The sequence below is a fragment of the Amaranthus tricolor genome, chromosome 7 (genome assembly GCF_026212465.1).
Source record: "Amaranthus tricolor cultivar Red isolate AtriRed21 chromosome 7, ASM2621246v1, whole genome shotgun sequence".
NCBI lineage: Eukaryota > Viridiplantae > Streptophyta > Magnoliopsida > Caryophyllales > Amaranthaceae > Amaranthus > Amaranthus tricolor.
The window spans coordinates 11,190,217-11,210,872 of NC_080053.1; the positions used below are offsets into that span (position 1 = coordinate 11,190,217).

The 20,656-nt window shown below is 35.9% G+C and overlaps 3 protein-coding genes and 1 non-coding gene across 5 annotated transcripts; 3 read left to right on the plus strand and 1 right to left on the minus strand.

Moving 5' to 3' along the window:
* The first annotated feature begins 2,269 nt into the window (after positions 1-2,269).
* Positions 2,270-2,674, plus strand: LOC130818484 (uncharacterized). The gene is made up of 2 exons (XM_057684656.1): positions 2,270-2,402; positions 2,493-2,674. The coding sequence occupies exons 1-2, from the start codon at positions 2,270-2,272 to the stop codon at positions 2,672-2,674; spliced, it is 315 nt and encodes a 104-aa protein (XP_057540639.1).
* Positions 2,675-5,045: 2,371 nt separating this feature from the next.
* Positions 5,046-5,913, plus strand: LOC130818485 (uncharacterized). The gene is made up of 2 exons (XM_057684657.1): positions 5,046-5,218; positions 5,506-5,913. Exon 2 carries the CDS (start codon positions 5,509-5,511, stop codon positions 5,911-5,913), a length of 405 nt encoding a protein of 134 aa, XP_057540640.1. The 5' UTR covers positions 5,046-5,218; positions 5,506-5,508.
* Positions 5,914-9,674: 3,761 nt separating this feature from the next.
* On the minus strand, positions 9,675-18,073 carry LOC130818717 (G-protein coupled receptor 1). 2 transcript variants are annotated; one of them, XM_057684890.1, is made up of 10 exons: positions 17,835-18,073; positions 17,413-17,444; positions 17,154-17,323; positions 16,934-17,028; positions 16,340-16,441; positions 16,142-16,198; positions 12,272-12,415; positions 11,464-11,534; positions 10,875-10,992; positions 9,675-10,785 (listed from the first exon to the last, which is right to left on the minus strand). In XM_057684890.1, the coding sequence occupies exons 1-10, from the start codon at positions 17,994-17,996 to the stop codon at positions 10,774-10,776; spliced, it is 963 nt and encodes a 320-aa protein (XP_057540873.1). In that variant the 5' UTR covers positions 17,997-18,073; the 3' UTR covers positions 9,675-10,773. The 2 variants fall into 2 exon arrangements, with proteins under 2 accessions (XP_057540873.1, XP_057540874.1); XM_057684891.1 differs by lacking the exon at positions 10,875-10,992 and having other exon boundaries at positions 9,681-10,785.
* Positions 18,074-18,145: 72 nt separating this feature from the next.
* TRNAS-GCU (transfer RNA serine (anticodon GCU)) lies at positions 18,146-18,227 on the plus strand. The gene has a single exon. It is a non-coding gene; the product is annotated as a tRNA-Ser (tRNA).
* The last annotated feature ends 2,429 nt before the right edge of the window (positions 18,228-20,656 follow it).

Consider the following 20,656-nt stretch of genomic DNA (forward strand, 5'->3'; position numbering starts at 1 on the left):
CAATGAAGTTATTATGGAGAGTGAGAAACAGGGTGGCAACGAATCAATTAAGGTTTTTAAAGATGTTTTGAATTTTTGTAGAATAAAGGAATCGGGTCACTCAGGTCATTGCTTTACTTGATAAAATAAGAGAACTAAAGTTGGATAGATTTTTTACAAATGAGACATGGTGTGAACTCTAGCCCGTTGCACAACAGCTAGGAGTTCGATCAATAAATCAATAAAATAAGAAAATGTACTAAAAGGCCTAAATGTACAATCTTGGGAAAATTTGAACAAAATTTTGATAGAAAAATTCTTAAAATAAGTTTAGGAAAAATTTATTTCCCAAAATAAGTGCATCTCTGCAAGTGGGAAGATTCCCTTGTCACCATCTTGGGCAATTGCAGTCAATAAGGTATGACGATACTAACCATATAAGTGTGTGTCGTCAATGGCGATAAGAGGTTTACAATGATGAAGCCCTCAATGCTAGGTCTAAAAGCCCAAAGACACGTTGGAAGGTTATAGTATTAGGACGTACATATGCACGAGCTTCATTGTCTTTTTTAAAGAACCACTGAACTACTGTTCCCGGGTTAGAATGTTGTATTGCTTTCAAGAAGCGTGGAAGGAGAGAATAAGGGTCTTTCTATGTAGCATAGATGGACAACAAGGCTTTTTGCTTAACACACCATGCTAGCTTATAAGTCACATCTATACCAAATTGGTCTTTTACCATGTAGTACAACAGAGACCTTGATTGATGGATCTTGGGCAACACAGTTTCTAATCAAATTGTTAATCACAAAAAGATGTCAAATGAATGTGTCTAGCTGACACACTGTCATTAACCAATACACAAGACCCATGCTTTCCATTGTATGTTACAATGTGCCATAGAGATGAATAAGAGTTTAGCCTAGGCTTTAGTTTCCAAGAACATCCCCTTTTACACTTTAAAGAAAAGACCATTTGGTTAGAAGTCTTTGTTCTATACTCAACATTCTACATATATGACACAATCTAATAGCTTCCAACAAAGATTCCTTATCATCAAACATCATACCCTTTTGCATTTCTCTTATTCGATGTAAATGGTATCACAAGCCCAAGACCTCTAAGAGGTGTCCTCAACATGTTCATCTAGAGGGGAATTAGAGCATACGTTGTAGGAGCAACGATTGTAGAAATGTTGCCTAGGGTCATGTCAGTGGCTAAGGCATCCTCATCCACATCCACATCATCCTCATAAGGATCATCTACAAAGTTATTACTCTCATTATCATTATCTCAAGGTACCACCTAATTTCTTTCTCCTAAGTCAATCCTTGCGTCATTTGAAATTTGCATTGGAGGGGGTTCAAAGAACAACAGGATCTTGAGTTTCTTGGGTTAGCAAGGGCATATGCGTAAAAGAAGAATTAGAAGTTACATTCACCACTTGATTCCTTAAGGGTACCTCTTCTACATATAAATCCAAAGAGGGGATACAGGTAGACTTAAATGCTCCCACATAGCTTTTAATGCCTCATCATCTTCAATGGGATAGGCTAAGAATTGTTCATTCATGCCGTGTTTCAAACATATATTTACGGTACTTGCTGTCAAGTCAATTCCAATCTTAGAACATATATGAAGTTTAAACTTATTCAAATCCATGTTCGGGTCGCATTCAAATAGTTTATGTTAACCCCCAACATACTCAACATTCCTACTACTTGATCGAATTGAACCATTACAAAAATATAGTATATTTCACACGAAATGATGTCATTTCTACAATAATACATACAAAATCAATATCATCATCAAGTTCATAAGAAAACAAGTATATTTAACAAAAGAAATTGAAAATACTTCAATCAAGAACAACTAAAACTCAATACTTCAAATAAATACAAAATTCAGTACTAAAGTAATTAATTAGTACCTTAATCAGTTGAGGATGAGGTGTTGGAGTAGTAAATTGCAAACAAATAACCTTTATTTTAATGGAAATAAGCTATTATAACAAATCCTAAAATGAACAAAAAAGAAAAATGAATAAAATGGAGTAAAATATACTTTAAATGACCCAAGAATATCTTAGAACACTTCAGCAAAGTTAAGATGGAAGAAGGAGGAGTGAATTTAGAGCAGGAGGAAGATTTAATGAAGAGATTTTAGAGAGAAAAGTCATATGTTTTACAAAGTCTCAGAACACCAGGGATTGACCCTGAGCCCTCTCCTTTTTGCTATCATCATAGATAAACTTTTCAAATTTATATGGGGAACTGTGTCGTGATGCATGCTATACGTTGACAATATTGTGTTGGATGTAGAAACTAGTGAGGAGGCTAATGCTAAAGTAGAAGAGTGGAGGGCGATTTTTGAAAGCAAAAGGCTGCGTATTAGTCGTACAAAAACAGAATATTTAAGATGTAATTATAGTGGCAAAGAGCAAGATGTTGCTCTAGAGGTAATAATCAGATAAGATGTAGTTACTAATATGACCAAGTTCAAGTATGTAGGGTCTACTTTCCAAAGTAATGGGAAGATCGATGGAGATGTTACACATTGTATAAAAGCTAGCTTGCTTAAGTGGAGAGCGGCCACAAGAGTATTACGTGATAAGAAGTTCTCAATTAGATTGAAAAGTAAATTCTACAGGGTTGTCATTAGGCCAACATTGTTGTATGGGTCAAAGTGTTGAACCGTTAAGAAGATCCACGAACAAAGATAGAAGTAGTAGAGATGCGAATGTTGAGGTGGATGTGCGGTAACACAATGATGGATATGATCAAGAATCAAGAGTTTAGAGAGAAGCTAGATGTTGCTCCACTAGCTGCTAAGATGTGTGTAAGTAGGTTAAGATGGTACAAACATGTGCAAAGAAAGACAGACAACTCGCCCGTCAGAAGGATAGAAAGCATCATAATGGAGGGTAAGAGGAGCCAATAAAGACCTAAGAAAACATGGGTTGAGCAAATTAAGAATGACTTAAGTGAGTTGTACCTCTTCGAGGATCTAACCAAGGATAGGAAGAGTTGGAGACTACTAATAGTCTTTTAAGTTGTCTTTCTTGTCTTAGTGTCTACTGTCTAGTTGCTTCTTACCCGCCCTTTCCAACTGATTTGTTATATCGCTTCAGCCCGAGTTTTGACTAATGCTATTTTTTCTGTAGGTAGTTGTACTCTTGAGGCAAGGGTGTCAACCATATTCTTCTCTATGCAAGGCTCTCACTTTTGGGGGTAAATTTGACCGCTTTCTCTGGCCCCCTCTTCCAAGGGGTATGGGTATGATTTGTCAGTCACCTTTCCTCACCCAGACCCTATTTTCGAGCGAGATATTGGGTCGATGATGATTTTGATGCTAAGAATGTTGCAAGACTAGTGCGATACAAAAAAGGATTTTAAGATCGTTTTCAACGACATATGATACGACCCAAACAAACACCCAAGCAAAGTTAATGTAATTTTACTATGGTAGGCCCACATATGGGTCGTTGTTAGTAAGTAGTAACAACGACCAACTCGTTTTTTTGACTCCATTATTAATGGATCGTTATTAATAAAAACAACCCATTCATTTTGTATGAAGAAACACTTTAAAATTAATTTTAAACGAAGCTTATTTTAAAAACTTTTCTTCATTAGAAAGGCTAAAAATTTAAAAAGATCAAGTTTAACAAAAAGCTATCTCCACCTAAATTTCGAAGTCAGAGTAGCGTTGTAAGAACCTTCAGTGCCTGGAGAATGCTCCATTTGTTGAGTAAAATGTTCGAAAATGGGAAATAATGCATTATTTTCAGAAGATTGTTAAAACGGTATATAGATCGGATAAGTTGGATTCATTGGTCTAGGTTGAGAACCAGACCATTATAAAGCAACTTAAATTTAAGGATTATTGATGATATTTGGATCAAAAAGGGGTTGAGTAATTTTGAGGGTTTAGGTAGTATGAAAAGTTGAAATTTCTTCCATTTTTGGATTATTTGGATCCATGATAATGTGAATGAAATTATCAACAAAAAAATGAGTTTAGATGGGTAATTTGAAAATGGTGCTAAGTATGGAAGAGAGAGAAAAGACCGAAAAATTAAAGTATGTAAAATATAGGGCAAATTTAGGTCATTTTATAGAAAAAAAAAATAGAGCCGGTGGTGAAATTATTTTGAATTCTTACTTTACCTTTTTTTATGACCGTTTTAAATAATATCGTTGTAAATAATCAAAGTTAAATACGACCAATAAATTTTGCTAAGTGCACTAATCATTGTGACCCAAATCTTTTTTTTTCCTTTTTTCTCCCTCCTTTTTCTCCCTTCCAACATGTGATTGCTTCTTTTTATTTTGTTATATTCTATCATTTTCCATCCATCTCCATCCTCTTCATGGAGAGGATCAAAACCAATCCTCTTGACCAAGAGGATTTTTACTTCCTCTACACATTCAAAAAAATAGCTTAAAGGAAAAAAGAGAGTGCTAAGAGGAAGGTAAATCCTCTACAATGTTCATGGTCTTACTAACGATCCATTCCATCCCACATGTTTGTATGAAGAGACACTTCTTTAAAATTAATTTTAAACGACTTATTTAAAAAAATTTCTTCACTAAAAAGGCTTAAAAATTTTAAAAAATCAGGTTTAGCAAAGAGCTATCTCCACCTATGTCATAGCGTGTAGTTAAACTAAGCATCGTTTCAATTATTCAAATGACGACTCCAAACCTCGCAATTGGTGAATTTTAGAAAAAGTTGAGCGAAAAAATAAAAAAAATTAAGCAAATAAGCGAAATTCTAAACTTTTCCCAAAAGTAAGCGTCCGAACCCCAAAGCTGTGCTTTGGAGCTGTTCGCAGTTACTAACTGCGAACAGCTATAAAAGACAAAAGAGCTGTTCGCAGTTAGTAACTGCGAACAGGCTGCTCGCAGTTACTAACTGCGAACAGACCTGATATACAAATTCAGATCAGTTTCTGAATTTCGCAAAATCCCATTTCTCAAACCCTACCTCACTCAACATTTCCACCTTCTCCCTCTAAAACCTTTGATTCATTCCATTAAATCGTGCAATCCTCTTTCAATTTGGCACTTCAAAATTAGTGTGGGATACTATAGCTTGCGCAAAGGTAAATTTTTTTGTGTTTTTTTGGTGTATATTTGGATTTTAGGGTTTTAACCAAATTTGTTTATTTTTTCAAATGTAGGTTTGTAGTTGTTAAATCAAGACTAATCTTAATCATCCATAAGCATTGAAGGTAATTTCTAATTGTTTTTATAGCTTTATGTTGGATTTTGAAGTAATGTTGTTGTATTAGTTGAATATTATTAGAAAATGTTGATGTTGATGTTGGTATTAGAAATGTTGTTTGTGAACTTATGAATTGATTTATTATTTGGATTATGTGTATTATATATGTATGAACTTAGCTACATTATGGATTTGAATAATTTGTAGACCAAAAAAGATTATAATCAAATGAATATAATGTACTTGTATGGGCATGAGTTGATGTTGATGTTGATTTTCTTTGTGTTAATGTAGAAAATGGCATCATTTCGCGTCACTATAGTATGTTTTTGGAATGGTTGTATTAGAGAAAATAATGGCAAAGTTCATTATGTTGGGGGAAGACGTAAGTTGTTTCCTTGCAATTCGAACATGGATTTGAATCACTTTAGACGTTTTATATCTTCTAAGATTGGATTGGACCCTACTAGAAGTACCGTAAATATAAGCTTTAAATATGCCTTGAGTGGAGAATTTATTGCCTTTCCTGTTGAGGATGATGAGGCTATAGATGCGATGTGGGAGCATTCAAAGTACACCCAAATTCCCTCTTTGGAGTTATACGTAGAAGAAGTACCATTAGAGAATGTAGTTGCTTCTAATCCTACTCCTACCCCTATGCCTATAGTAACTCAAGAAACTGTAAATCCCGTCGTTTCTTAACCCCCTACGAATCAAGTTCCAATTGATTCAATGGTTAACTTAGGAGAAATTGCTAAGATGGGACCTTGGAATGATGAAAATGAGAGTAATGAGCTCATTGACGATCCTTCTGAGGACGATGTGGATGTCGATGAGGATGCGCTAGCAAATGACATGACTCTAGGCAACATTCTTACAATCATTCCTCCTACACCTTATGCTCTCTGTCCACCTTTAAACGAGTATGCGGAGGACAACTCATGGAGGACTTGGGCTTGTGATACCACATATGCCGAACAGGGAGAGTTTGAGAAGGGTATGATGTTTGATAACAAGGAATCGTTGTTGGAAGCTATTAGAGTGTATCATATTGGGAGAAATGTGGAGTACAGAACGGAGACCTCGAACCAAACTGTCCTTTGCTTGAAGTGCAAGCGGGGTTGTTCGTGGAAACTTAGAGCTACGTTTGACTCTAATATATCTTCATGGCGTATTGTTACCTATAAGGGTAAGCACGGTTCTTGTGTATTGGGTAGTGACAATGTGTCGGCTGGACACATTCACCTAACATCTTCTGTCATTAACAATGTTATTAGAAATTGTGTTGCTAAAGACCCATCCATTAAGGTATCTGTCGTTCGTCAGATGGTTAAAGATCGCTTTGGTGTGGATGTGAATTATAAGAGAGCGTGGTGTGCAAAGCAACAAGCTTTGTTATCCATTTACGGGACATGGGAAGGTTCTTACTCACTCCTTCCACGCTTTTTAGAAGCTTTGCAACATTCCAACCCGGGGTTAGTATTTGAGTGGTATTTTAAGGAGGACAATGACATTGGTGTATATGTGAGACCTAATATTAGGACCTTCCAACGTGTCTTTTGGGCCTTTAAACCTTGCATTGAAGGCTTCAATTATTGTAAACCTCTTATTGCCATTGACGGCACACACTTGTATGGTAAATATCGCCATACCTTATTGACTGCCATTGCCCAAGATGGTGATAAGGGAATCTTTCCATTGGCCTTCGCATTGGTAGAGAAGGAGAACATAAGTGCGTGGTCCTGGTTCATGTCCTGTATTCATAAGCATGTCACACAGAGGATGGGGCTATGCGTTATTTCTGATAGACACGCTGGTATTTTAGCAACCATGGAAGAGCCGAAGTGGCAACCACCTAATGCTTATCATAGGTTTTGCTTACGCCATTTGCTTAGCAACTTTAATCGTGCTATGGGTAATGTTCGGTTGAAGAAGTTGTTTAGTAAAACAGCTGAGCAAAGACAACAAGTTAAGTTAATGAATGGTCTAAAGGCAATTGCGACTGCAAAACGAGAGGCAATTTTCTGGATTGATGACGTGGGTGATATGTCTAAATGGTCATTATGTCATGATGGAGGTCATAGGTATGGCGTTACTAACACGAACTTAGCTGAAGTTTTCAACTATGTGATGAAGGGTGCATGTTTCTTACCTTTGACAACACTAGTTGAATTCACCTTCTATCGGGTTAACGATTATTTTGTTCAAAGGCGTGAACGTGCAAGCGCATGGTTACTTGGAGGACACATGTACACAGCGCATGCCACTAGAATTATCAATAGAAATACTGAAAAGGCAAATTTTCATGAGATAATCGCATTTGATTACAGTAGTGGCGTATTTGAAGTTAAGACCGGGAGGGGTACTAGAGGATCGTCCAAGGGGGGAAGATTCAACAAGTTCACTTGAATCAAGGGAAGTGCACATGTAACAAACTTGACATATACCACCTTCCTTGTTCACACATACTTGCTGTGTGCATCAAACGACACCTTTCATTTGGGAGGTTCGTGGATCCGTGCTATACTAGTCAAAGTTATGCAAGTACATACGAACATTACTTCATGCCAATGATCGATAAGAGGTCATGGCCGCAATACACGGGCTTTGAACTTAGACACGATCCCGATCAAATTCGGGGTAAAGGAAGGCCTAAGTCTAAGAGATTTCTCAACGAAATGGATGAGGCTAGACCATATCGATCTAATTGTCGTCGTTGTGGGAGCGAAGGTCATAACACTAGAACTTGTAACTCAAGGTAATATGTTATATATATTATTCTACAATAATAATCTGTAACTCAAGGTAATATGTTATATATATTTTATATTATTACATAATAGTAATATTAACTAAAACTAACACGAACACAGCAGTAGAGGAGATGGATCCAGCAGCTCCAGGACCCCTAGACCCTAGTGTGTTAACCATGCAGCATGAGCACAGGAGTACTCCTCTTTGGGATGCCCAAGTTAGTTAACGATAGTTATGATTTACATTTTACTATTGCGTACATACAAGTAACTTATTTATACTTCAATATTCATAGGTGTCTGATGCGGAAACGCTGGACACCAGGCATCCAGATTCTGTTCCATGGGTACTCATTAACATTAGTACAATTTAATCATCATATCACTTACCTTTTTCATAACATGTATTTTAGTTTTTGTGGGACCTATACCCAGCGGAAGCCTACGCAGTTGTACCCGAACACTCGGGGATTCATTTCGGGGCGTGGAGGGCTTTTGTGCCACTCATATGCTTCGACATTGTCGAAGTACATCTACCAGAGCGCGTAATGCGCCAATATGGGTTGGTACAGGGCATTCCACCGCCTTGTGACACTGAACCCCGGCTGCACCTAATTTCGCGAAGAAATCAAGCTGGGGCTAACTGGATGGAGATCAACGGGCGCCACATCGCTCGTTGGGATCATAGACTTGAGCTGCTGGCACAAGGTGCGCCGATCGATGTTGTCGGTGCACCTACTACACCTGACTATATGCCGTGGTTCCTCTCCATCACGCGCCGATGGATGACACCACGTGCCATCTTGGAAGCAGCACATTACGCACCTGCTGCGCCTACGATGACCCAATTTGTAAGTCTTCATTTGCATTTATTTGATTAAGTTGCCAATTAAATAATAAAATGTTACATTATCTAAATATTAATTGCAGGCACAAGGTGCGGCAAACGTGATGCGGTACAGCCAGGAGGAGCCGGTGAGGGAGATTGCGCATGGCATGCTCGTCGGCTCGCAGTTCCAGCACTTCATACCGGAAGTCGCTGCACAACACTCACCGACTATCTCCCATACGCACATGGCATGCTCTCCTTCTTATGACTACCATTTGGAGGAGATTGATCATTCATATCCCGTTGACGCTGCGGGGACCTCGCAGGCTGGGCCATCACAGCCATCACAATACCAGTCCCCTCCACTGCCAGAGCGTCACGCGAACGCCTCTTTCTATCGTAGGAGGCGAAGGAGACCAACTCAGTTGGATAAGGTAGATGAGGGTTCGTGAACGTTAACGATTACCTTTTGTGTATTTGGATCGACTATGTACATATATATATATATTTTAATTGACTTGTATATTTCAAAAATTTGTGTATATTTTGTTGTATATACATGTTTAATTACTTTATCATAAGCCCCAAACTTTGACTTATGAATGATCGGAGTTTTGGCGATGAATCATGCCGCCTTAAAAATACATCGACTTGTAATTACCTATTCTAATGTCTCTAGTGCAATTACAACAAACAACAACTCAAAAATAAAGGAAAAAAAAAAATTAATTAGCTGTCCGCAGTTAGTAACTGCGAACAGATATAAAAGACAAAACAGACTGTTCGCAGTTACTAACTGCGAACAGCTCTTTTGTCTTTTATAGCTGTTCGCAGTTAGTAACTGCGAACAGCTCCAAAGCACAGCTTTGGGGTTCGGACGCTTACTTTTGGGAAAAGTTTAGAATTTCGCTTATTTGCTTAATTTTTTTAATTTTTTCGCTCAAATTTTTCTAAAATTCGCAATTGGTGAGAAGATATGTATATCTCCACGTGGGGAATTCATAATCAATTATCGGCATTTTTAGGTAAATTTCATGTAGTTGAAAAGTTAGCTCGCATCCTAACTCTGAAGGTCAGGTCATTAGATACCCTAAAATACAGGTACCCAAAATTCTGATACTTGACTTGTTGGCTCGTCATCTAATCCTATATTGACCTAAACATGTGTGCACAAAACACACAAAGCTAGTGCTGAGATTGCTTTAGGCCAAATGTCAAACATGTTGTAGCAAACAACACAACACACAAGAATCTGCCGTGTAGAATGATGCGTGCTTTTCCACAAGAGCGTTTCCTTGCGACTACATGCGTTCTACAATGCAACTTCAATTGGTGAGGCTTGGCTTCACCAACAGTAGAAAATATAAATTATCAGCATCACCATTTCAAACCTTAACCATTTTGGTTACTCATAACTGCAAACAGTTCATACACCAAAACAAAGTTAATCCTAATCTATTTACCCAAAATTAAGATCAAAAATAAAAAGAAAATACATCCTGATCCTAATAGCCCCCACATGTAAATCAATACACCAAAATGAATGAAATAATTACCCATTTCAAATTTTCCAAGACTAGAAGAATCTGTTACATCCTAAGAAACTCCAAGTTGTAAAGAATCTCAAATGTCTACAATCCTTGAAGGTATCCTTTGCCATTTTTAATTCCTAATTTGTTCTTGGCCATATCAGGTGCACCGCTGTTCCTACTGCTGGTAATTACACATTTGATTAGAGTTATAAGATGAAGTTCCTTCCTTTGTGCCTTCAATCATTACATCACTCTCCGTCATAGAAATGTACATGTCAATGTGAATGCCATTCTTCAAATAATCCGCATCAAAGGAGAGCACAAAAGAGCCCAGAGGAATCAAATCTACTATTGCTGCTCTTGAACTTTAAGAGGAACCATTTCACTTTCTTCTTGTCTCCCTCTCAATTTTGAACTCCGAAGTGGAATATCAAATCTTCTAAGTCTCTCAGGCCACAATCTGATGATTTCCATAAAAAACTATAAGTCAGACCAAAATCTCAACTAAAGGTAAGTTTGTATACATATTTCTTATACAGCTAGAGCAACCTTCACAAATTTATCGGAAGCATTCTGATTCCCGAAATTGTATTCCAGAAACGAAGTTAACAGGAGGGGCAGATAGCTCTTATCATATTCATAAGTTGCAGACAAGCTACTTTGGTATCTACAAACGATAAGGAAGTGATCTTATTTTTTCTGAATGTATACTCGAATGATAAAGGGCGAAGGGTTAATGTGGCAGGGATTTATGCACACTTTGTTAGTGGTGTAGCTTAGAGTCCCCGAATTGATTACAGGACATGCAAGAGTGTCCAGTGAGGTGGAAAAGAGTGAAGGATAAATGAGACTAAAACATGTCAATAAATGCTAGTAGTAGTTAACTAAGCAGATGATACAACGACAAACATACATAAACTTCTTAGCTGAAACTCATAAATCATGTTATCAGAACTGTGGCCATGATATTTTTAGTTGCAGCAGCAATTTTATACCCCATTCTTTTATCAATGTGGAAAAAGCCATGGAACATTTATAAGCTAGTTTAACTAAAGAATACTATGGGACTGCTAGCAATCTACACTCAACATTTTAAATAGACTCAATGCATGACATAGATGTGGTTTTATCGACTTACATATCCAATCTCTCACAGATAGCCCGCCTCACAGAGGAGTTTAGACCATATGCTATAGAGTTGAAAAGGCCCTGGAAAACAAATAAACAAGAGCAGTCAATCAGTTTCCAACTATCAATAAAAAGCAACAGAATGAAGCATATACAAAAACCAAGAGAATGCACACAATGAGGAAATGTTTTCAACTCAAGAAAATACCCATCACTTTTATGGATTATAGATTTCTTTAGACTGTTACGGCCATAAAAATTAAGGTCTCAAAGTTTACTTAAAGACTAATATTCCCTCCTATTCTAATCAAATGTTTGATTTAATTTTTCACACTGGTTGATGTACATTCAAATTCAATCCTAAATATCTCTAGTTGTGCTTCTTTAAAAATTATAAAAAGTGTTATTAATAAAATTTACATTGATACGAATCAAACAATATCTCACTTAACTATGTTTCAACTTATAGATTGAGAATAAAATATAAGTATAAACTATGAATGATTGGTGAATAGCACCGAAAAAACAAATGGGACATTTGATTAGAATAGAAGGGAGTACATAGTAAGTCTTGTAGCTCGCAACTTCTGAGATTAACATCTTGTTTCATCGCAATACCACCTAGGTTATTATATCCGGCTAAGAACTAGAAAAACAAACGGCACTAAATGGTAGAAGAGTGGAGAGCATGATCAATACACTTGAAGCAACAAATTGATCAAGATGCAGGGTAAAATAGCCTAAAATAAATAAATAAAAGAAACGAGAAGCATCCATTTTTAAGAGCCAGTAAATTAAGAAAAAGAATTTAGTCTTACCATAAGTGCAGCAGTGCCAACATCAAGAAAAGAAAGCCAAAATATTTTATGGCCTGGTTCAATAAGATCATGAATACGGTTGATTGTGCCAAAAGCCCATGAGCCAATAAGAATAAGAGGATAATAACCCCATCGGTTCAAGACCTACAAATATAGACAATAGAAACACAGCCAGGGTTAACAATAGTGTAAACAATCAGTCTTCCTACAAAAATAAACCAATCAGTTAATGGCCAATGATAAGCATGTTCATTTGATCACCAATTGTTTGTCAAAAAATATAGATGAAGAGCTTCCAGAACAGGACAACTGGAAAAGGGTTATAGGCCAAATAAGAAGTGCTTTTAGCTAGTGGAACTTTACCATTATGGCCCGTTTTGTTGTGGTATTATATGGTGTTGGGGATGGGCTATGATATTTGATGAAAAAACAATAAACAAACTAATGCAAAGTAAACACCCAAAAATAGAGTAAGCAACAACAATGGCAAAACACAAGAATATATGAGGTACCTAATGATACCTCCCCCTCAAAACAAGTATCTTATCATTAATATAAACTCATTTACACTAATGACTCACCTTACAAAGCTTTAAGAACAATCTCCCAAAGCAAAGATTAAACCTTTACTTCAATCTCTCACAAATATGCAAATACCAAGAAGAACTCTTATGGCGTGAACCCTAGTTTTACTCTCTTGTAATGATGTTCTAAGACTCCTTATATAGCCCTAAAATATATTAGAATAACCTAGGACAAAAGGGCTTAAAGCCCACAAAAAACCTGAACAAAACAGAAACTGATGCGCGAAAAGACCTGTTGCTTGCTCGGGTCGAGCTTCCTCGCTCGCCTGGTCGAGCCACTGACCAGTAACTGTTGTCTGTCTCTTCTTGCTTGGCTCGATCGAGCCACTCATGCTCGATGGGTCGAGCAGCCTTCAAGAGGTCCCAAACCTCGTGCCTTACCTTCATTAAGACACCCCAAATCATCACCATCAATCACTTCATCGAGTGAACCAAACCTTACCACTCCATATCCCATGGCACACCCCACACCACTCTCAAGTGTGCAAGACATGGCATGATCTATAAGGTGCTCAAAGTCGTCATCAAAATTGTGGGAATTGGCTCTTGATTCAACATATGGTATAATGGTAATGAAAAGTAAATGCAATTTTGGTAGGAAAATGTCTTGACAATTCAATTGTCATGCTTGATTAACTTCCATCATCCCATTTTCTTCACAAAAATCATTCTATTGCATTAGAATATGGAGAAGTGGGTATAAGGTGGTAATGAAAAATTGTGAACAAAAATCTTTTTTTGTGATCAAAGTTATCACAATGGGAATGACATGCTATGATTCATAAATATATATACACAACAAATCATTCGCATTACCACCGTTTAGTACTAACAACCAAACGGACCATTATAGTCATTGTGTATCAATTCTGACATAAGAGGCATAAAAGAAACTAGGAAAAAAAAAGAATTAAATAATACGTCAAATATTTTATACAATTAACGGTCCATTATTCTTGAATAAATGTTTATTTTTTCCTTGCCATTGACTTTTGGTGAACAGTGTACACTATTGGAAAATTCCTAGAATAATCCAAACTTACACAAATTTCCCAAGAATAATCCGAACTTTAGATTAACCCTGAATAAACTGACCTTTAGGGTTAATTTCTCATGAACGTTATTCCTTAACCTATTACAGGTTAAAATTAATTTTGGTTAAAATTTACTTAACCAATCAACATGGGTATCATTTACTTTACTGTTCAACAAGCTTTAAGCTTCCATCCATGGAGATATCTTCAAAATCAAGCTCAAATGCCCCAATTGTCCCTCTTAAGTTTTCTTACCCTCGCTTAATTTCACCGCTCACTTCACTATTCACATTTCCTAACCTTTTATCATCAAGAACTATTTGGTTTTTTATTGCAACACTAATCACTCGGGGTGAGAAAAATCAATTATTTGATCTGAAGCATTACAGTTTGCATATATGATATCCGATCTGATCTGACTCGGATATTCGAAATATTCGATATACAATGCCAATGAGGATAAGTTGAACATTTCATATCGGGTATCCAAAATATCTGGTATTCGACATCTGAATTCAGTCAAAACGATTATAATATAATGCTATGACCTGTGATAATCAAAGTACAAAGTTGGACAGAAGGTGAGGAAAAGAAGCTGGTATTAATGGAAAGGTTGAAGGAAATATACAATAAGCTATTTTAGAGTAACAGGACTCCAACCAAAAGGTACTTCTCAAAACTACAACTTACTGTACTAGTATTTGCTCATCTATATATAGTATTAGATTTGTACTACCCATCCTTCCCATACCTTTTAGTACATTCACTCTAGTACGTTCATCCCTAGAATATTCCTTAATATTGTTATAACAGAATTGTCAATGCTTTTTCCTTTAAGTTGCCACCTCATTGTTTGTTTTGTTGTGTTGCCTCCTCTTGTAGGTGATCCACGGTTTTTCCTTGTAGAAAGGCATAGCATATTATTCTTATTAATATCGAATATCCGAATTTACTTATCATATGCGGATAACGCGGATACTCAATAACTGATTTTCGAATATATGAAATAATGTCGGATAGACGATATCCAACTAGTCAAAAAAGTGGGATGTTCGGATATCTGAATCGCAAGATTTGATATCTGTATCCGCTATCCGAATTTTCAAATCTTATATTTGATCCAAATTATAATTTTGAATCGAATCATCAAATTTTCAGATCATCAAAGATAGTTTTGTTCACCCCTACTAATCTTCATCCCCAGGCCCCAGCATACTCCAATACTAAGTAATATTCTAGCTTATTTAGCCATAACTTTTTAAGCTCAATAGGAAAAGAGAAGAAGAAAAGAAGTAAAGGAAGGGAAATTAGGTGTCAGCATAAGCACTCTGTTTTCCTTGGTTGAAGATGGAAGGAAAATAAAAGATGGTTATGGGGGTTGATTAAGGGATTATTAGAAAATAAATTTAGAATATTATTTCGGAATAGTTTATTTCTAAGAAGGATTCAAATGGATTCAAATGGTATACTAATCAGTTGATTGTTGTCTTTTTCCAATAATTATTAGAGTACGACTTTGATATTGTTACTATTGTTCCGCCCTCTCTAAGTGCTGCAAGCCTGCAACTACAGTTGCTTAAATATTGATGAGGTACTTGCATTTACTTTCACTTGCTAGCTTGCAGTTATTCAGACTAAGGTTTGATTGTTGTTGTTGATCCATGCAAATTAGTGGTGACACCCACACAAAAGCTTCTAAAGATTACAAGTTAAATTTTTGCAAGTGATGTTCGAGGGGAACACTTCCTTAAGTTTGGATTATTCAGGGTTGATCCAAAGTTTGGATAATTCCTGAGAAATTAGTGAAAGTTGGGATTATTTAAGAAAATTTTTCCAATACTATTCTGTTAGTTAGTGGTGCAAGTATGATGATGCTTGATATTGTTTTTCAACTACCAATTATGCAATAAGATTTGATGGAATATGATGTTAGTAGAATTGAAGATGAACAATGATCATAAGATAAGAAAAACAGAAGATTAAGAAAACTAGGGATTTGATTGCTACAATTTGTTTGATCATTCGAGTATCCCATCTTAAGCCTACTCAAGTGAAATACATATAACAAGTTGCATTATGTTGTTTGGGCTAGTACTGCAGTGAAATAATGGCAATCACCAAGGCAAAAACAGAGAACCAAGCCATTCAGCGGATAAAATTATTAATGGAAAGAAGTACAAAGACTTATAACATGTTAACAGCTAATTCTATACTCCCACCCCCACGGCATCCAAAAAAAGAAAAACGCTTACCCTCATGTCTGGCCTAGCATCAGATTGGTGTGCCCGTTCTGAAATGCCAGCTGCCATCTGAAATTTTACAGGCTTCAGCCTTCAGTTCTAAACCTTAAAATATACATATTAAATAATATTTCGAATAACAACTATGAGTGAGCCACTTTGTTCCTGCATTAAAATAAATAACAATTTCTAGTATGAGCCAGCACATACACGAGTTGCATTCTTCAACATGCGAATCACTTGAAGATATGTGAAACCATTGTAAAGAATAGCTCCCCAGAGTGGAGCATAAAAAGTCACAAAATGAGCAACCTGCCAAAAAAATTAACATCAGACACAAGCATAAAGGAGATTTGTTTCCGCATAACTGAAACTGAACAGAAGCTTACATTTGGCTTTTAACCACCTTAAGATGAGAATAGATAAAATTTGCTTAAATCCTCAGTAAGAAGGATGAAAAACGGAAAACCAGAAACGACTGTAGCATAGTAGCAGCTTTTGAAACTAATACCCAACAAATACAACTATGCTCAACTCCTCTCATTCATCCTCCTTGTACCGAAACACAACATGGTCGCCCAAGGGAGTACATTTTTTTAAAAAAAAATAGCCATCAGCCAATGGAAGGAAAAGGCATGAAATTTGCAACATTCGAGATTGTTCTACCAACTTGCAATAAGAAAAGAAGCTAAAAAGAGCAGTAATTGTTCTACCAACTTGCAATAAGAATAAGAAGCTAAAAAGAGCAGTAATTGTTCTACCAACTTGCAATAAGAATAAGAAGCTAAAAAGAGCAGTAATTGCCTTTCCTGCACGCCCTGTTTGAGACCAACACCATGCGCGTATATGACCATGATGATTACCGATGGAACGCATAATGGTCATGACTAATGAAGTGCCTGAATGTAATAAAAACGGAAAATGACAAATAGAGCAAGCCTTGTAAGATAAAAAGGAAAGATTATAATAATGGCATTATAAAAGAGGACTCAAAATATTGAAACTCAAACACAAAAATGCATACCCCAGACATAGAGGTGGAATACAGGCTCTAAATCTTCAACATCAGCCTTGTGTTGCACAACAGTACGGTGAAGAGTGAAAGCAATAGTGGTTGTCCATAAAAAGGATGCAACGCAAAAGAAATGAGTACTGTAGCCCTGAGCATAACAAAAGAAACCTGTAGATGGATCTCTAGAAGAAATCGGCAGAATAGAACTTAGTTATAATAACATCCCATCTACGGAGTAATTGTAGAATGAACAAGTGATTATAGTACATACCCAATAATATTGAAAAAGCTGCAAAGCATGTCCTGCAATCAGAAATCACTCAATTCCTTCATCCAGTTTGAAAATTGAAATGCTCAAAACACTAAAACTCATTCACATTGCCACCACTAAAAACCCAACATCCAAACGGGTCATAAGATCTTTTATAAAAACTGAAAATGATTTCCTAAAATCCAACAAACATCTGGTTTCTAGTAAGATTACTATGAGTAATGAACATCATTCTAATTGGAATTCACCAAAATTCAATCAAATATATAGTTCCCTAAAAATACAATGCAAGTTTGCAAATAATCCATCTTTGTAAAAACAAAAAACTGAGAAACTAATTTATGACCTAGATCGATGAATAGACTATAAAATGAATTGAAAAAAAAGATAGTGTAATGAAAAAATAGAAGAAAGAAAGTTACAGCGAGAGCGAGATAGAAGACGAGCTTGAAGGAGAATTTGCGAAGCTCTTTGAAGAGAATGTAACAGAGAACAATGAAGGATGAACCAATCAAAGAAAGAGTAGAAGCCACAATGTTAACTGTAGCCAATAACTGACGATCGCCACCGGAAACAACCGCCATTTCAGAAATCCACCACCAGCTAGCGAAAACAAGACGCAATTTTTTCTTTCTTAAGTCGAGCCACAGACATAATAATCCTTATGTTTGATTCTCCGTTGTCTCTAATTGTTTATAATTATTTATTATCATATTCAGATGTACCCAAAAGTGTCGCTTTGGCCGAGTGGTTAAGGCGTGTGCCTGCTAAGTACATGGGGTTTCCCCGCGAGAGTTCGAATCTCTCAGGCGACGGTTTTTTCTAATTATCTTCAAATTTTTATTTTTTTTTTAAAAGGACAAAGTCGGGAAATTTTTTTTGGGTTCTCTCGGATTGGATGTAACTATTTATGGGAGTAAAAAAGTCAAAAGTAGAAAAACAAAGTTACTTAAATAGATGATTAAAAGAATTTGCTTATTAAAGAGGTGAAAGAATTGGTTAAAAGTAATAAAAAATGGATAAAATAGCAATTAGTTTTCTCATTTGGGAGTATAAATTTATCCGAGAGGAAGGTGGGGAAAATTATCCTCCTTTGCCATTCATCATTTTTAGTTTATTCTTATTATACCTCTTTTACTTCATTCGCATCTTCAATTACTTTTGATCCATTAATTTGATTTTTTTTACCCCTTAAATATTTACACTCAATCCAATTGAGCCTTTACATTTAATGAAAAAGCTGGCTTTTCCACCATTCCATTCAATTCCATTGTTTAAAAGGTACTTACATAACCCGAACTTTAACTATTGGGCTAAACCCATCACACATAAGCTTACAAGTCACAACAATGTCGATAGATTAAACAAAATAAGCTTCATTGAAAAAAAAATTCCCAAACTTAGCTTGGAAAAAACTTATTTTCCAAAATAAGCGCCTCTAGCCCTATCCTAAGATTGGTGTTTGTTCGTTGTTACTAACAGCGAACAAAGATGTAGGTCAAAAAAGTCAAAATAGTTTGCTTTTTGTTCATAACAGCGAACAAGACTTGGTCAAAAAAGTAAAACATCTTTGTTTTCCGTTACTAACAACGAATAATGGTGTCTAACTTTTATTTTACTATTCTTTGTTCGTTGTTAATAACAGCAAACAACAAATATCAAACAGTGCATATTCACCTGCAGAACCATTCTTTCTCATTTTTGCTAAAATCATTAAACCTTAATTCGACATTTCCTCTAAAACTCTCTCCCTTAATTCTCCTTTTTCTTCTCAAATCACTCCTTCTTCCAACATAGAATTATTAGCGTATTCTGGGATATATTTGGCTTGCTCTAAGGTAAAAATAATCTTTTTTTTTTTTTTTTTTGTTAATTTATGTTTTTTTATAATTATTTATTTTCATTCAAATGTAGGTTACCTATTTGCAATTTACTAATCCACAACCTCATCATCAGCTAATTAAGGTACTAATTAATTGATTTTTAATACTTAATTTTGTAATTATTTGAAATACTGAATTTTAGTTGTTCATAATTGAAATATTTCCAATTTCTATTGTTAAAAGAACTTGTTTTCTTATGAACTTGATATTGATTTTGTATGTATTCTTTGTATAAATTGCATCATATCGTGTGACTATACTATATTTTTAGAATGGTTCAATTCAAACAAGTAGTAGGAATATTAAGTATGTTGGGGGTCAACATAACTAATTACTTTGCAACTCGAACATGGATTTGAATGAGCTTAAACTTCATATATGTTCTAGGATTGGAATTTGCTCGACAACAAGTACCATAAATATAAGTTTTTAATATGACATAAGTGGACAATTCTTTGCCTATCCCATTGAGGATGAGGAGGCATTAGAGGCTATGTGGGAGCATTCTAAGTATACCCATATTTCCACTTTGGAGTTATATGTAGAAGATGTACCCTTAAGGAATTAAATGGTGAATAAAACTTCTAATCCTTCTCCTACGCCTATGCCTTTGTTAACCCTCAAATGCAAGTTTCAAATGACATATGAGTTAACTTATGAGAAAGAAATTAGGTAATACCTTTGGATGATAATAATGAGAGTAATGACTTTGTAAATGCTCCTTTTGAGGATGATATGGATGTATATGAGGATTGAGGATGCCCTAACCAATGACATGATCCTAGGAAACATACCTACAATTGTTGCTCTTACCCCTTATGCTGTAGTTTCCCCTTTATATGAACATGTTCAGGACAAATCTTATAGGTCTTGGGCATGTGACACAACTTTCACCAAAGTAATGGAGTTCCAAAGGGGTATGATATTTGATAAGGAATCTTTGTTGGAAGCTGCTCGATTGTATCACATTCGTAGAAATATAGAGTGTAGAACAGAGACTTCCAACCAAATTGTCATTTCATTGAAGTGTAAAAGGGGATGTTCTTGGAAACTTAGGGCGAGGAAAAATTCCTATTCATCTTCATGGCACATTGTAACATACAAAGAAAAGCATGGGTCTTGTGTATTAGGTAATGACAATGTGTCAATTGGACACATTCAGACATCTCCTATGATTAACAATGTGATTAGAAACTGTGTTGCCCAAGACCCATCAATTAAAGTCTCTGCCGTGAGATAGATGGTGAAAGATCAATGTGGTATAGATATGACTTATAAGCTGGGATGGTGTGCTAAGCAACAAGCCCTGTTTCCATCTATGGTACATGGTAAGGCTCTTTTTCTCTCCTTTCACGCTTCTT